This window comes from Anolis carolinensis, unplaced genomic scaffold (assembly GCF_035594765.1).
Source record: "Anolis carolinensis isolate JA03-04 unplaced genomic scaffold, rAnoCar3.1.pri scaffold_14, whole genome shotgun sequence".
NCBI classification, from domain to species: domain Eukaryota; kingdom Metazoa; phylum Chordata; class Lepidosauria; order Squamata; family Dactyloidae; genus Anolis; species Anolis carolinensis.
This window is the reverse complement of record NW_026943825.1, coordinates 7,659,800-7,678,457: the sequence shown is the minus strand read 5'-3', so window position 1 is coordinate 7,678,457 and position 18,658 is coordinate 7,659,800. Positions and strand designations below refer to the sequence as shown.

General features: G+C 41.0%; 1 protein-coding gene across 6 annotated transcripts in view; it reads left to right on the top strand.

Moving 5' to 3' along the window:
- The first annotated feature begins 243 nt into the window (after positions 1-243).
- Positions 244-18,658, top strand: part of ganab (glucosidase II alpha subunit) — a 52,163-nt gene continuing 33,748 nt past the window's right edge. The window contains exons 1-4 of one of the 6 annotated variants that reach the window (XM_062965460.1): positions 274-406; positions 17,249-17,344; positions 17,492-17,600; positions 17,808-17,935. In XM_062965460.1, coding sequence (XP_062821530.1) covers positions 318-406; positions 17,249-17,344; positions 17,492-17,600; positions 17,808-17,935 — 422 coding nt within the window. In that variant the 5' untranslated portion in view covers positions 274-317. Of the gene's footprint in view, positions 407-3,917; positions 7,890-11,948; positions 12,164-16,793; positions 16,820-17,248; positions 17,345-17,491; positions 17,601-17,807; positions 17,936-18,658 lie in introns of those variants that run through there. The other 5 variants (XM_062965462.1, XM_062965461.1, XM_062965465.1 and 2 more) reach the window with 5 other exon arrangements.

Sequence of the window (18,658 nt, the reverse complement as noted above, 5' to 3'; positions counted from 1 at the left end):
CCTCTGAGGATGCCTGCCATAGATGTGGGAGGAACGTCAGGAGCGAATGCTTCTGGAACATGGCCAGACAGTCCGGAAAATTCTCAGCAACCCAGTGATTCCAGCCATGAAAGCCTTGGACAACATCTCTCCCTGCTGCTCTTTGTGTCAGGGCTCCTCCAGAAGCGGAAGACTAAGAGCGGAAGCCGCACGGACCGTTTGGACAGTGACGCCCTCGCGGTGTTCCCTTCTGAGTCTTCCCCTCTCACAATCTGATTAGTGCGCATGCGCGGTAGCCGCGAAGGGGAAGGCACTTTTGTCTCGGCCCCGAGGCCTCCATGTCGGCCCTGTGCGACCCTCCGGGGGTCGTGGGCCCAGCGGGGCCTTCCTCCAGCCCCAGACCCGTGCCCGGGCCCTCGTCGCTTAGGTAGCTATCGGGAATCGTTTTCAGAAGCGGGTGGAAGGAGGGTGCGGCCTAGGTTTGAAAGCAAGGCCATGGCTGAGGGGGAAAAGGAAGGGGCCTGAGGCTGTGAGGAATGCTGGGAGTTGCAGTCCAAAACACTTGGAAGGAAGGCCCAAGTTGGCCCAGGCTTGTACTAAAGCTCCACATTCATCTCTGACTAGGATGGCCATCTGTTGGGAGGGCTTGGATGGTGTCATCCTGCCTGGCAGAATTGGGTGGGACTAGATGACCCTTGGAGTCTTCCAACTCAAGGATACTGTAATGATAATAATTCATGATAGTGATGGAGTCTCCTTCTTGGGAGCTTTTAAATAAGTAGTAGTAGTAAGTAAGTAAAAGTTTATTTGTATACCGCCCTCTCTCCCGAAAGGGACTCAGGGCGGTTTCCAATATAAAATCAGCATAAAACATTGTACAATAAAACACTGAAAACACTATAAAATGCTATAAGAATTAGAAACAAAAACAAAACATAACAATTGACTAAAACAATCACATAAGCAGAAGGAATATAATCACTCAAATAACATGAATCTGCAAAGAAAGAGGGGGAAAAAAAGACCACTGAGATGGAGGAGATGAAGACGTGACTGGATAGTATCTGTCAGGAAGGCTTTGATGGTGTCTTCCCGCCTTCCAACTCTAGAAATCTATATTATTATTATTATTATTATTATTATTATTATTAATACAGTAAAATAAAGGTAAAGGTATTGAACTACTTTTTCTGTCAAATTTGTTGTATAACATGATGTTTTGGTGCTTAATTTGTAAAATCATAACCTAATTTGATGTTTAATCGGCTTTTCCTCAATCCCTCCTTATTATCCAAGATATTCGCTAATCCAAGGTTCTGCTGGCCCGTTTAGCTTGGATAAGTGAGACTCTACTGTAATACTATATTATTTGTTTATTTACAATAAGAGTCTCATTAATTCTACTGTAATACTATATTATTTCTTTATTTACGATAAGAGTCTCACTTATCCAACATAAACGGGCCGGCAGAACCTTGGATAAGCGGATATCTTGGATAATAAGGAGGGATTAAGGAAAAGCCTATTAAGCATCAAATTAGGTTATGATTTTACACATGAAGCATCAAAACATCATGTTTTACAACAAATTTGACAGAAGAAGTAGTTCAATACGTAGTAATGTTATGTTGTAATTACTGTATTTACGAATTTAGCACCAAAATATCACGATATATTGAAAACATTGACTACAAAAATGTGTTGGATAATCCCGAACGTTGGATAAGCGAATGTTGGATAAGTGAGACTACTGTAATTCATGATAGTGATGGAGTCTCCTTCTTCGGAGCTTTTAAGACGTGGCTGGATGGTATCTGTCAGGAGGGCTTTGATGGTGTCTTTCTGCCTTCCAATTCTAGAAATTTATAATAATAATAATAATAATAATAATACAGTAGAGTCTCACTTATCCAAGACTCGCTTATCCAACAATTTGACAGAATAAGTAGTTCAATACGAAGTAAGGTTATGTAGTAATTACTGTATTTACGAATTTAGCACCAAAATATCATGAGGTATTGAAAACATTGACTACAAAAATGCATTGGATAATCCAGAATCTTGGATAAGTGAGTCTTGGATAAGTGAGACTCTACAGTATTATTATTATTATTATTATTATTATTATTATTATTATAAAAAACAGAGAGGGCTTGAGAAGGTTCTTCCAGTAGTCTCACACAGACCTTTCTCACAGGATTTCTAGGAAGATATTAGTTTTAGATAATTGTAGAGAAAAGTGGTGTGTGTGTGTGTTTTTATATATATATATATGTGTGTGTGTGTGTATGAACTTTGAACACATTGGAAGATAATTTGGATATAAATGTAACAAAACCGTTGTTTAAATAGTCTAAATCTGGTTGAGAGGGTTCCTTCACAGAAAGGTTTTCTTGGGACAGAATGACAAAGACAATAACACTCTCCGCTTCAGAGTTTCTTTCTTTATTATTATTTATTCATTTGCAACATTTATATCCCGCTCTTCTCACATCAAAGGGGACTCAGGGCGACTTGTAAGTTATATATACATACAATATATTACATTAGTAGCATAGCATAATATAAGCATTATATATTACTATATTGTACTACAACACTGTACTGCAATATTATTAGTAATATTACATGTAATATCTAATATACAATTACAATAGTGTATTATTACATTGTATTACATTATAATATTATCAATATTATATGTATATACAATATATTATATTATTAGTATAGCATAATATTAGTATTATACATTATTATATTGTGTTAATTGTATTTTAATGGTTTATTATTTAAATGACTACTAGCTGTGCCCGGCCATGCGTTGCTGTGGCGTAGTCTGGTGCTGTTGGTGAGAAATTGTTGAGGTAGTGGTGGTAATGAGTGTCTGTTGTATGGTTGTCTTTATGTTTAGTATGCACACTGAAGTGGATTATATGGCAGTGTGGAGTCAAGATAATCCAGTTCAAAGCAGATAATATAAGATAATATAAGATTCTAAATGGGTTATATAGCTGTGTGGAAGGGCCTTGAGTCTACAGTGCCATATAATCCAGTTCAAATCCTAAGTGAGGCCTAACTGTGCCTGTCCCCTGGGCTGAGTAGGTTGCTAGGAGACCAAGTGGGCGGAGCTTAGCCTTCAAACTGGGAGCAATTGGATAAAAACTATTATTCCTCTCCCTCTAATTAGGACTTTATTTTTCTTTTCTTTTTGTTGTATCAACCTAGAGCCGTGAATGATGGGTTGGGTTGTCAAATTTCGAGGTTGGGGGGCCTGTAGTTTTGTTGTTTTGTCCACTGCCCTGATCACTCATATATATAGATACAATATATTATATTATTAGTATAGCATAATATTAGTATTATACATTATTATATTGTGTTAATTGTATTTTAATGGTTTATTATTTAAATGACTATTTTTGTACTTGTTTTAAAGGCATTGAATTATTGCCACACCGTGAAGCCACCTTGAGTCCCTTCTGGGGTGAGAAAGGTGGGGTAAAATTACCGTAAATAAATTATTTATTTATTTATTTATTTCCAACATTTATATCCCACCCTTCTCACCCGAAGGGACTCAGGGCGGCGTAAAAAATTGGCAACAATTTGATGCCTAGACATAATTAAAGCAGCAATGAAACTCCAATTAAAACATAATAAAATATAAAACATATGATTAAAATCCATTCATCCAAAATCCTCGTGCTGTAGTCGTAAATCAGTCCGGGTCGTCTTTATCATTTAATCTTCAAAAGCCTGGGCACATAGCCATGTTTTCAGGGCTTTTCTAAAACTCAAAAGGGTTGGGGCTTGCCGTATTTCTCTGGGGAGAAATTACTAGACGGTAATCTAGTATTATATATCATTATTTCATCTCTCTCCTTAGAGTCCCAGTGACTCAAGGCTATTGATATGTTTCCTTTCTCTTCTGGCAGCTCTCAAGAACTGGCCCAGGAGATCAAAGCCTTCCTCAGCGGCATAGACCCTGTCCATGGCAACAAACTCACCCTCAAAGAACATGCCCGCTGTGGCATTTTGCTGCTGCGCACCCTGCCGCCGGCCCGCAGCGCTGTCCTGGACCACCTCCGGGGCGTCTTCGACGAATACGTGTGCACTTACTTGCTGGATCTGGAAAGCAGCGAGAGCGGGGTGGTGTCTATCCACACCCAGGGTCCCAATCTGGACGACGTGGTGCAGGAGATCCAAGCCGTGCTGTCTGACTTTGTCCGCATGAACCCCAAGGCGTGGGCCGCCTTGGTCTCGGCCTGGTCCATCGATCTGATGGGGCAGCTGAGTAGTAAATACGCTGGCCGACATGGCGTGCCCCACGCCAGCAGCCTTAATGAGCTTCTCCAACTCTGGATGTCCTGCAAGGCCACGCGGACGCTGATGGAGATTTACACCCAGTGCCTTTCCTCGATGATTAATACCTGCCCGGACGCCTGTGTTGATGCCCTTTTGGATACCTCCGTCCAGCATTCACCTCACTTTGACTGGGTGGTGGCCCATATTGGCTCATCCTTCCCCAACACGATTATCAACCGTGTCCTCTCCTGTGGGTTGAAGGACTTCTGCATGCACGGGACGGCTTCGGCGGACCTCCTCCTTTTCCCGAGCGCCACGACCTCTGACAAGAGAGTGCCCAAGATAGCCTCGGTGGTGGGCATCCTGGGCCACTTGGCCTCTCGGCACTCGGAGAGCATCAAGCAGGAGCTGTTGAAGATGTTTCATGGGAGCCTGGGCCCCACGTGGGACCAGCAGCAAAAAGCCACGGTGCCTTTCTTGCTCCAGTTGGCCATCATGTCCCCTACTCTGCTGGGCACCATCTCCGTGGAGCTGGTGGATTCTCTCAAGCCGGCCATCCTCAACCAACTGCACCAGCACTTTGTTCTGCTGCCGCGGGAGGATCTCGAAAACATGGTCAGCATTGTGGTGCATCTCATCTGCCAGACGTCGGAAGGTGCGTACCGCACCCTGCAGTTCCTCATCAACACAGCCATGCCGGCGTCCGTCATCACCACCCCGTGCTTGGCCGTTCACGATAGCGTGCGAGAGGCGTGCGACCGCATCATCCAGCTCCTCCTCCTCAACCTTCAGAAGCTGGTGTATAACCGGGGTTCGGCCAACTTGGCAGAGGTCCCTCCCCGTGCCGTGCCTTTCTTGGATGAGCTCAAGGGCCACGTGCAGGAGCTTTGTACGGAAACGCTGCGGCTGGAACGGAAGCGCTTTCTGTGGCAGCACCAGCTGCTTGTCCTCCTTTCTGTCCACTGCACGCCAAGCTGTGCCAGTGAGGCACTCTTCTATCTGCTGACGCTAGCCAAAGGCCAGGAAGAGCTGAGTTTGGCCACGCAGCTCTACGCTGTGCTTAGCTCTTGCATGAGTGACCTACTTCCAGCCACAGTCAAGAAATCGGTCTGCCAGATTCATGCCGTGGGCCTCTCTGAGCAGAACACGGCCCAGCTGCTCCAAAACATGGCCATGATCATACAATGGGAGGGAGAGGGCCCTACATCCATGGGCCACCAGCTGGGACAGGCAGTCTCCTTCCACGTCTACGACTTTGGCCAGCTCCTGTTGCACCACAATCCTGCGGTGGCCCAAGCGGCCTCCTTGCTTCTTTCCGTCTGCCCCATCCCAAAGGCCATCCGTCCCGCGCACCTTCTCTTCCTCATCCGTTCCGCCGTGCACCACTTCTTCCTAGTGCTGCACTCTCAGTCTCCCACCGGCATCAGCTACGCCAGCCGCCTCCTTTGCTGCCTCAGCGGGGCCTCTCTCATGGCCAGCAAGGCCATCCTCCAGTACTTGGTGGAGGGAGCCCTGCATCCCAGCAAAGCCGAGCTCTTTGGCGGCGTCTCTGAGCCGCCGTCCGTGGCGAACGACCTCTTTCTGGAAGGAGCCAAGCTGTCTCTGCTGGACATCAACCGGCGCTTCATGACGGCGGTGAACTTCTCCGGAAGCGTGTGGTCGGTGTTCCACGCCGGAGTGATCGGCCGGGGCTTAAAGCCGCCCCATGCCCCGCATCAGCGGGAACCGGAGGAGATTTCCCACATCATCCAGAACTTTTTAACCTTGTTGTTGCAGTGTTGTGGGGTGGGCCGCTATGGCCAAGAGCCTTCCCAGCATGTTGTTGTGAACCCGGAGGCGGCGAAGACGGTGGCAGTGGTTCTAGTGGAGACCGTCTGTCCGGACGTCACCAACAGTGAGCTCGCCTGGCCTCCCGAGGATCACACACGCAACACCGTGGAGCGGGACATACAAATTGGGAGGGCTTTCCGGGACAACCCCCTCCTATTCCAACTGCTGCATCTCGTGGCAGTGGGCCGGCCGGCCTTGTGCTACTGTTCAGTGCTGCTTCGCGGCCTGATGGCCACCCTCATGGCCCACTGGGAGGCTTCGCGGGAGAACGACACCACCAGCTCCCCTTGGCATCTGCAGGCTTCGTGCGACTTGGTGGCCTGCATGGGGGAAGGCCACCTCCTTCCCGCCGTTCTGAGCAACATGCACGAGATCTTCGACCAACTGGCCCCCTTTGAAGTCCACCTTTTGCTGCTCAGCGTCTGGGACTACATGCACGACAACAGCCCCTTGCCGCAGAAGTTCAGCTTCAATGCCAGCACCGGGCGCTTCTTCCGGGACTTTTCCAGAGACGCTGACGCCGGGAAATATCTGTGTGTTTTACACAGCGTCCTGCATAAGAACATTGACCGTCTCGGGCTGCTTTCGGGGCGGTTCCACACTTAACGGCGTCCTTACAGTTCGAACAAAAGAACATTGACCGTCTCGGGCTGCTTTCAGGGTGATTCCACACTTAACAGCGTCCCTACAATTCCAACATAACAATGTTGACACTGACACCGGGAATTATCTTTGTGTTTTACACAGCGTCCTGCATAAGAACATTGACCGTCTCGGGCTGCTTTCGGGGTGGTTCCACACTTAACAGCGTCCCTACAGTACCAACATAACAATGCTGACCATCTCGGGCTGCTTTCAGGGCAGTTACATACTTAACGGCATCCTTACAGTTCCAGCATTAGAACATTGATCGTCTCAGACTGTTTTCGGGGAGGTTCCACACTTAACGGCGTCCTTACAGTTCCAAAATAAGAACATTGAACGTCTCAGACTGTTTTCAGGGAGGTTCCACACTTAACAGCTTCCTTACAGTTCCAAAATAAGAACACTGAATGTCTCGGACTGTTTTCGGGGAGGTTCCACACTTGACGGCGTCCTTACAGTTCCAAAATAAGAACATTGAATGTCTCAGACTGTTTTCAGGGAGGTTCCACATTTAATGGCGTCCTTACAGTTCCAAAATAAGGACATTGAACGTCTCAGACTGTTTTCGGGGCGGTTCCACACTTAACGGCGTCCTTACAATTCCTAAATAAGAATATTGAACGTCTCAGACTGTTTTCAGGGAGGTTGCACACTTAACGGCGTCCTTACAGTTCCAAAATAAGAACACTGAACGTCTCGGACTGTTTTCGGGGCGGTTCCACACTTAACAGCGTCCTTACAGTTACAAAATAAGAACATGTAAGAACTGTAAGTGTGGAACCTCCCTGAAAACAGTCCGAGACGTTCAGACTGTTTTCAGGGAGGTTCCACACTTACAGTTCCAACCTCAAGAATCGGGCCTCGTCTGCAGGTCTTAAGGCATGATTATCCTGCCTTTTAAAAGCCATTGTGAAACGTATTTAGGTTTGCCCCCAAAAGGAGTATCACAGAACTGGACTAGAGGTTGTAGGTGTTTCTTGTGTCCTTTATTTACGCAAACAGACCCCCGTATTTGTTGAAAACAACCCCAAACGGTGTCTACAGTTCATCCGCGAGAGGCTCTTTGAAAGCAAGATTTAAAATGGCCGAAAATCCCTTAAAATAAATAAATATAAATATAATAACAAGCAATGGATGGATTTGGTTTTGAAGGAAAATGGCAACGTTTTGCAAATAAGTAAGCCACAGTGATGGGTATATACTGCATATTTCAAAATATAACCTCATGTGTTGCAGGTTATTTACTCAACTTACATGCCTATTGTCTCCCTATTTTCTCAAGGCAGCTAAATGTTCAGTTTTTTAATGCAATGAAAAATCATTATATCAATGTAAAATCATTCATAGTTCAAACACATGACATCACGACAGTACAAAATCATTCAAAAGCCTACAATATATTAAATAAAGCACACATTCTTGCTCGGGAAAGGAATGTTTGAGACCGGCCCAGTGGGGATCATTACACAGAGCTCTTCTGCCAGGCATGTTTATGTATTACATTATATTATTATCATTATATGTACATACAGTATATGATATTATTAGCACAGCACAATATTAGCATTATATATCACTATACTACTATACTGTAATATTATTAGTAATACTACCTGTAATATATAATAATATATAATATACAATAACAATAGTGTATTATTCTATTGTATTATATTGCATTACATTATAATATTATTACATGTACAATATAATATTTTATTAGCATAGCACAATAAAAGCATTATATATTACTATATTGTACTATACCACTATACTGCATTATTATTAGTAATATTGCATGTAATATATAATATACAATTATAATAGTCTTATTATATTGTATTACATTATAATATTATCAATATTCTATGTATATAAAATATATTATTAGTATAGCAATACATTTACAATTAATTTTTTATTGTATTATTAGCATAGAACAATATTAGCATTTTATATCACTATATCGTACTATACCACTATACCATATCAGTAGTAACATTACATGTAATATATAACTAATATTATATTATTATATTGTATTACAGTATTATCAACATTATATGTATATGCAATATATTATTAGCATAGAACAATATTAGCATTTTATATCACTATACTAGCTGTGCCCGGCCACGCGTTGCTGTGGCGTTGTCTGGTGGTGTTGGTCAGTCTACATTAGGTTGTATTTATGCTGTGACCTCCACCCTTCTTTATACTCACATTAGTAGTAGTATTTGAAGTCTGTTACCTTCTTCAATTTTTGTGTTGATTGATAATTGCTTGAGATCCCTGTTGTCTTTGGTTTGTTGTTAGTTGTAATGTCTGATTCTGCTGAGTGCGGTTTATATTTTCATTGTGGTACAATAGTCTTTTTTTTTGTTTTGCCTGTGTAGGTGTTTATTATTATTATTGTTGTTGTAGTGGTCATGAAGGTTGGATAAGTTAGATGCTACTGTATTGTTTTTGGAGGCCCAGTGTAGCACTGACTGGCCTCTCAGCCTCAGTGCCTGGCTGTTTCTTGCCTGTTATGGTGTTGATTCTTATTGTTGTTGTTGTTGTCATTGTTATTATTGTAATTGTTTTTTTTTGGAGGCCAAGTGTGAATGTAGGGATTGGGGAGGTGGATGAGTTCTGTTGTCAAATTTTGTATTTGTTATAGTCACAATGCGTTGTTGTGAGTTTTGTGGGTCCGGATTGTGGTTTTGTGGTGTGGTTGTGTTATTACAACTGAGAGGCAAGGCTTTTGTGTTGTGTTGCCAAGTTTTGTATTTCTGGGGCGTTTAGTTGTGTGCCAAGTTTTGTATTTCTGGGGCATTTAGTTGTGTTGTTATAGTCACGATGCACTGTTGTGAGTTTTGTGGGTCCGGATTGTGGTTTTGTGGTGTGGTTGTGTTGTTACAATCGGGAGGGAATGCTTTTGTGTTGTGTTGCCAAGTTTCGTATTTCTGGGGCGTTTAGTTGTGTTGTTATAGTCATGATGCGTTGTTGTGAGTTTTGTGGGTCTGGATTGTGGTTTTGTGTTGTGGTTGTGTTCTTACAACTGGGAGGCAAGGCTTTTGCGTTGCGTTATCAAATTTTGTATTTCTGGGGCGTTTAGTTGTGTTATAGTCACGATGCGTTGTTGTGAGTTTTGTGTGTCCGGAGTGTGGTTTTGTGGTGTAGTTGTGTTGTTACAACCGGGAGAAAAAGCTTTTGTGTTGTGTTGTCAAGTTTTGTTTTTCTGGGACATTTAGTTGTGTGCCAAGTTTCGTATTTCTGGGGCGTTTAGTTGTGTTGTTATAGTCACGATGCATTGTTGTCAGTTTTGTGGGTCCGGATTGTGGTTTTGTGGTGTGGTTGTGTTGTTACAACCGGGAGGCAAGGCTTTCGCATTGTGTTGTCAAGTTTTATATTTCTGGGGCGTTTAGTTGTGTGCCAAGTTTTGTATTTCTGGGGCGTTTAGTTGTGTTGTTATAGTCACGATGCGTTGTTGTGAGTTTTATGGGTCCGGATTGTGGTTTTGTGGTATGGTTGTGTTGTTACAACCTGGAGGGAAGGCTTTTGTGTTGTGTTGCCAAGTTTCGTATTTCTGGGGCGTTTAGTTGTGTTGTTATAGTCACGATGCGTTGTTGTGAGTTTTGTGGGTCCTGTGTGGTTTTGTGGTGTGGTTGTGTTGTTACAACTGGGAGGCAAGGCTTTTGCATTGTGTTGCCAAGTTTTGTATTTCTGGGGCGTTTAGTTGTGTTGTTATCGCATGATGCGTTGTTGTGAGTTTTGTGGGTCTGGATTGTGGTTTTGTGGTGTGGTTGTGTTGTTGTAACCTGGAGGCAAGCCTTTTGCATTGTGTTGCCAAATTTCGTATTTCTGGGATGTTTAGTTTTGTTGTTATAGTCACTGCGCAAACAACTTTATCATTTTATATATATAGATTGTACTATACCACTATACCATATTAGTAGTAACATTACATGTAATATATAATTAATATATTATATTATTATATTGTATTACAGTATTATCAATATTATTTGTATATACAATATATTATATTATTAGCATAGAACAATAGTAGCATTTTATATCACTATATTGTACTATACCACTATACCATATTAGTCATATTACATGAAATATAATTATTATATTGTATTACTAGTAATATTACAGTAGAGTCTCACTTATCCAACACTTGCTTATCCAATGTTCTGGATTATCCAACGCATTTTTGTACTCGATGTTTTCAATATATCATGATATTTTGGTGCGAAATTCGTAAATACATTAATTACTACATAGCATTACTGCCTATTGAACTACTTTTTCTGCCAAATTTGTTGTATAACATATTTTGGTGCTTAATTTGTAAAATTATAACCTAATTTGATGTTTAATAGGCTTTTCCTTAATCCCTCCTTATTATCCAACATATTCGCTTATCCAAGCTTCTGCTGACCCATTTCTGTTGGATAAGTAAGACTCTACTGTATTATGATATTGTATTACAGTATTATCAATATTATATGTATATACAATATATTATATTATTAGCATAGAACAATATTAGCATTTTATATCACTATATTGTACTATTCCACTATACCATATTAGTAGTCATATTACATGTAATATATAATAATTATTATATTGTATTATTAGTAATATTTATTTATTTATTTATTACAATATCTATATCCCACCCTTCTCACCCAACAGGGGACTCAGGGCGGCTTACAATAAAACACACATATAAAACCTGTACTATACACTATAAATCAGTTAAAAATTAACTTACATAAAACATTCATAAAACGCATTATAAAATACAGATAGGCGTGTTCAAGTTTAAAAGACTGGGTTTGTCAATATTATATTGTATTACATTATAATATTATCCATATTATATATATATACAATTTATTATATATAACGATGGAATTTCCTCTGGAAGTTTTGGTGAAGTTTTGAATCAGGCTGGATGGCCATCTGTCGGGAGGGCTTTGTGTCTTCCTGCATGGCAGCAAGTTGGACTGGATGGCCCTTTCGGGTCTCTTCCAAGTCTAGGGTTCTGTAATAATAATCTTTGATGATGATCATATTGATCATAATGGAGATCTTTAAGCAGGGGGTTGGACTGGATGGCCTTTGTGGATCTCTTCCAAGGCTGGGTTCCACAGCGCATGCGCCACAGGTCCCGCTCCGCCGCGTTCGTTGGGCGCGAGGAGTGGTGGGCGGGGCTTCGTCAGCACGAGCCAATGAGAGGCCTCGGTCGAGGCTCGCGGCGGGGCGGGGCTAATCCAGATCCAAGATGGCGCCGGCGGCAGCTCTGAGGAGGTGAGGTGAAATGAAGTGAAGCCGAATGGGCCTGAGGGAAGTGTTGGGACGAATCTCTCGCGTAGCCAAAGGCCGAGAATCATCCCAGGTATCTGGGGACAGCTCTCCCCAATGTTCTCTGCTTGCTGCCCCTCGTAGTTTTCCCTTCAAGTGGCCCTTTGGCTTCCCACAGGTGCCTGTCTGGGCCTTTCCTCGACGCCCCACGTCACTTCCGGCAGTCCTTCGAAATTCTTGAGCAGAGCAAGAATAAGAAATGAATTAATCGCGCCCTTTCCGTGGGGAAGTCGGGCTGGGCTGTTGTAAACATGGCTTCCTCTCCTCTCACGTTTCTGTCATGGCTTTACCCAAATAGTATTGCTTACTGTGTCGTCGAAGGCTTTCATGGCCGGAATCACTGAATGAACGTGTGAATATGGCCATGTCCCAGCAGCACTCACTCCTGACATTTCGCCTGCATCTCTATTCTGCCTTGGTCAGACCACACCTGGAATACTGTGTCCAATTTTGGGCACCACAGTTGAAGGGAGATGTTGACAAGCTGGAAAGCGTCCAGAGGAGGGCGACTAAAATGATCAAGGGTCTGGAGAACAAGCCCTATGAGGAGAGGCTTAAAGAGCTGGGCATGTTTAGCCTGCAGAAGAGAAGGCTGAGAGGAGACATGATAGCCATGTACAAATACGTGAAGGGAAGTCAAAGGGAGGAGGGAGCAAGCTTGTTTTCTGCTGCCCTGCAGACTAGGACACGGAACAATGGCTTCAAACTACAGGAAAGGAGATTCCACTTGAACATCAGGAGGAACTTCCTCACTGTGAGAGCTGTTCGACAGTGGAACTCTCTCCCCGGGGCCGTGGTGGAGGCTCCTTCTTTGGAGGCTTTTAAGCAGAGGCTGGATGGCCATCTGTCGGGGGTGCTTTGAATGCAATTTCCTGCTTCTTGGCAGAATGGGGTTGGACTGGATGGCCCATGTGGTCTCTTCCAACTCTACTATTCTATGATTCTATGATCTGTGGCAGGCATCCTCAGGGGTGGTGAGGAAACTAGGCACGTGGGGTATATGTATATATATATATATCCAGGGTGGGATAAAGAACTCTTATTCTGTTTGAGGCATGTCAGTGTTGAAGTTAATCACCTTGATTAGCATTGAATAGCCTTGGAGCTTCAAAGCCTGACTGCTTCCTGGCAGGAAACAATCAGGGCCAGCTAACTCCTCCCAACAAAGTCTGGTATGAATACACATATTGATAAAAATAATAGTAATACAATATAATAATCAGCCGAGTCTCACTTATCCAACGTTCTGTATTATCCAACGTAATCTGCTTTTTAGTAGTCAAATGTTTTTGTAGTCAAGTTTTGGTGCTAAAGTCATAAATACAGTAAAGTCTCACTTATCCAACATAAACGGGCCAGCAGAACATTGGATAAGCGAATATGTTGGATAATAAGGAGGGATTAAGGAAAAACCTATTACACATCAAATTCGGTTATGATTTTACAAATTAAGCACCAAAATATCATGTTATACAACAAATTTGACAGAAAAAGTAGTTCAATACGCAGTAATGCTATGTAGTAATTACTGTATTTAGGAATTTATCACCAAAATATCACGATGTATTGAAAACATTGACTACAAAAATGCATTGGATACTCCAGAACGTTGGATAAGCGAGTGTTGGATAAGCGAGACTCTACTGTATTAATAAAAATAGTAGTAATACAATATAATAATACGAATAATAATAATATAATATTAATTATATATTACATGTAATATTGCTAATAATATTACAGTATAGTGGTATAGTACAATATAGTAATATGTAATGCTAATATTGTGCTATGCTAATAATAAAATACATTGTATGTACGTATTATTTGTAAGCTGCTCTGAATCCCCTTCGGGGTGAGAAGGGCGAGATATAAATGTAGTAAATATACTGAATCAGACCCATGGTCCATCTAGTCTAGCAGTGTCAATGTTGGGTTGTTATAAGTTTTCCGGGCTGTGAGGCTATGTTCTAGAAGCATTCTCTCCTGACGTTTTGCCCACATATATGGAGGGCATCCTCAGAGGTTGGGAGGTCTGTGGGAAATTAGCCCAAATGGGTCAAGGCAGTCAAAAGTGTCACACTGCATTATTTCCACAGTGTAGGCCAGGCATGGGCTGTTAGGAATTGTGGGAGTTGAAGTCCAAAACACCTGGAGGCATAAGATTAATATAATCTTATAAGATTAATATAATCTCTTTCCCTAGGGAGATCAGTTTAGCTCCTTCCCTGCCCATTTTCCTCCGGGAATTGAAAACATGGTCGTTCCGGAGCACTTTTGAATGAATAGACCCAATAGTTGTCATCAGAATAATTCTTTATGTTTATAAAACTGTACGGCACTTTATCACTGTTACTTATTTCCATGATACAGCACTTTATGAAACCTGTCCCCCCTGGTTCGCTTTTAATTACTCTGATTTTATCTGCTTGGATTTTAATGTATTGTTCATTATATTATTTTGTTTATTGTTGAAGTGTTTTAAGTTTTTGTCAAATATGTTGTGTCGTTGTTGGGCTTGTCCCTGTTGTGAGCCGCCCTTAGTCCCTTCAGGGAGATAGGGCGGGATATAAAAATAAAGTTTATTATCGCCTCAGGGGATTCAGGGCGGTTTCCAACATGATAAAAACAATATAATATACATAATAGAAACAGAACCATACAACAATTTAAAAATAATACAAGTAATATACATAAATACACAACATACGATCCAACAATGAAGAATAAAACTAGTAACAATACTCCATTTACGGGCCAGTTATGGTGACCCAGAGTTCAATGTTGGAATGGCCAACTATAAAGTGCTATTCAAGTCTTGTGCAACAGGAAGCAGATAAAATGCTGAGCTGGGGACAAAAGGAAGGGCCAAGGACTAATCCTGCTCAAAGATATGCAGGAACCACCAAGTTGTCAATTCCTTGCTGAAGGGAGACAGTGAAGGGACTTGTCTGATCTCTCTGGGAAGGGCATTCCAGAGCCGGATGCTGAGTGATAATAGAATAGCTGGTGAAATGAAGGGAAATTATTGCATGCTTGATCATATTGAAGCATAAATATTCAATAGCATTCCTGTACTTTCATATTACGTAAGAAGAAGTCAAGGGTGGGTGTTCATGGGTGGGAATGGGGAGGTGGCGAGACTGGAGAAAAATACTTGAATTTTGATCGTGGAATATCAAAGATTGTATGTTTTTTTTGTGTGTGTATATATATATATATGTATTCCACAATAAAATAATAATAATGACATTTTTAAAAGCCTATAGAATATAAAAAATAATAAACAATATAGAAAGAGGGAGGATTTATAAGGGGATAGCTGCATTGGTCGTGCTACATGTCTTAGATATCTGGTTTCAGCCTAGGCACATTTGGAAACAACCTTTGATCTGGTAGTTAATGTCTGCTCTTTGCTCCTTTCTGTGCAAACAGTATTGGCATGGAGAGTGTATTGGAGAAAGCCATTTGCATGCTAAGAATGCTGCTTGGGAAAACATTTTTATCACTCTGGAAGTTGTGGTCTAAGGAATTAAAATTTCCAAATCCTGTACAAGATCTATAAACTGGAATAGTCTACATATACAAATTCTGCAAGTTGCTCTATAGAAGAAATTCTCTTGTGTAGAACGGGCAGTTCAGCCTTCAGCTGTTTTTAAATTATAGGGAAATGTAAATCTTTGTTGCTCAACTACCACTAGGAAAGAGACATACAGTAGAATCTCACTTATCCAACATAAACGGGCCGGCGGAATGTTGGATAAGCAAATATGTTGGATAAAATAAGGAGGCATTAAGGAAAAGCCTATTAAACATCAAATTAGGTTATGATTTTACAAATTAAGCATCAAAACATCAAATTTGACATAATAAGTAGTTCAATACACAATAATGCTATGTAGTAATTACTGTATTTACGAATTTAGCACCAAAATATCACGATGTAATGAAAACATTAACTACAAAAATGCGTTGGATAATCCAGAAAGTTGGATAAGCGAGTGTTGGATAAGTGAGACACTACTGTAGTTAAGTGCATGTCTTGCTTTCTGACGACCCATGTTTAGATAGGGCTTGAAAAGACCTGAAACCTGGAGAGTTCTGATTTTTGCACAGCTTGGTATTGCTCTCATGGTGAGACCAAGGCTCCATCTCACTCTGCGCACTTTGGCCCAGCGCGTTTTTATAACCTTTACTTTGGTGTCTAAATTATGTTTTGCTATGGTCACCATTTTAATTTTACTATGTGAATGTTTATAATTTTATACTTGTATTTGTGTTTTTATTTTGATGTGTTTTATTTTGTTTACTGTAATTACCTAGGCTTGGCCCCATATAAGCCGCCCCAAGTCCCTTCGGGGAGATGGAGGAGGGGTATAAAAATAAAGTAGTAGTAGTTGTTATTATTGTTATTGTTATTATTATCTACACTGCCATATAATGCAGTTCAATGCATTATATGTCCCTGTGAGGCTGAGGCAGTGGAAACTGTGGAACATATCTTGTTGTACTGCTCTTTTTACCAAGACCTTCGTAAATATTTTATAAATCCAATTTTAGAAAGTTTACCAGGGAGATCTGTAAGGTTTTATGTTGATTATCTTTTGGCAGACCAAGACCCCAAAATTACTGCCAAAGTTGCTAGCTTTTGTGCAGCAGCTATTGCTTGTCGGTGCAAGATGTTACCAAGGTTTTAGTAGGTTTTAATATTTACTTCAGCATTTACCTTTGCCATTTTAGCATATAAATGTTTTATGTCATTTTAACTACCACATTCAATACTGTGTTTTAACCTTGTTCTTCACTGTGTTTCTTAATATCTAATTGCATATGTTTCTATGCTATTCTGATGCTTGTACATTTTATGTTTCTGGTCATCGACCGTAATATATCTATCTTATCTATCTATCTATCTATATATATATTTATATATATATATGCAGTTAAACTGTATTATAAAACTATATGATAGTATAGATGTTCTGGAAGGACACCATCTAGTCTTGAGCTGCCAGACAGAACTTGTGTTTTCAAAAAGCTCAGCCTTTGACACATGAATAGCAATAAGATCCATGAATTCATATGTTGTCTGCGATGTCTTCTATCCCACTTTGCTTAGGATGGCAGCCGTTGTTTGGCTCACTCTTTTCCTAGCAGCCGTCTCTGCTGTGGACAGAAGTAATTTCAAGACCTGTGACCAGAGTGCCTTTTGCAAGTAAGTCATGGGTCTCTTGGTTGTAGATGAAGAAAACTTTCAGTCGCTTTCAGTTATGATGTTTGGGGGCAGTCTGTTGTTCTCTTAAGCTGAGGTAAGACGGCAGTGTAGATGCAGCTATGGTAACTGACTTCCCTTGGCTTCCAGACGCCAGAGGAATGTGAAGGCCAGGAGTTCCCCTTACAGGGCTTTGCTGGAGTCACTGCAGCTCAGCCAAGATTCTATGAAAATCCAGCTGATCAATGAAGTTAACAAGGTAAATTAAAAGAGACATATTACGTTTCTATCTCACTTTTTGTACACAGATCAATCCTCAAAATAACTAAATACTAGACAACTAAAGAAAATCTCCCTTGAGAGGAAAACCCAGAATGAAACTTCCATCAACTTTAGCCAGCCTAGTTGTTGTTAAGAGTTGTAGCATTTGTCCACAAACCGTCTTGACCGCCCTCTCCCCTTTTAGGTTCCTCTCCTCCTTGAGCTCTATGGCTTGAAAGGGAATATCACCCGGATCCGGATCAATGAGCTGAACGCACTGAAACCTCGCTATGAGGTACCCGATGTGTTAATCCAGGACCCACCTACCTCAAGGTATATGGAAGGAAGGCTGCGTAGCCCAACGTAGTGATATAGTACGATATAGTTATATATGATACTATTATTGTGCTATGCTAATAATAAAATATATTGTAAATACATATTGATAATATTATAATGTAATATAATATGCGGCTGGCGGGGACGAGGGACAAGGCCTTCTCAGTGGTGGCTAAACGAAATTAGGTAGGCTCCCTCCCTCCTGTCTTTCCGAAGGAGAACGAAAACGTGGTTATGGGATCAGGCATTTGAGCATGAGTAGCAGCAGAATCGCAATATGAATATATGACTCACTGACAGACCCCCACCTGGACATGGAAAGCACCTTAAATGTATTTTTAAAGGTATAATTATGTAGGTTTTTAAGGTATACTTTAAATTTTACTGTAATTTTTAATTTTGATGGATATTTAAATTTGATGTAAACTGTTTTCTGATGTATATATTTATATTGTAAGCCGCCCTGATTCCCTTGATGGGTGAGAAGGGCGGGGTAGAAGTGATGTAATAAATAATAATAAATAATACAATAATATAATATAAAATAATATAATAATATAATATAAAATAATATAAAACAATATAATAATACAATATAATAATATAATAATACTATATTATATATTACATGTAATATTACTAATAATATCCGAAGGGGACTCAGGATGGCTTACAAGTTATATGTACATAGAATATATTATATTAGCATAGCACAAT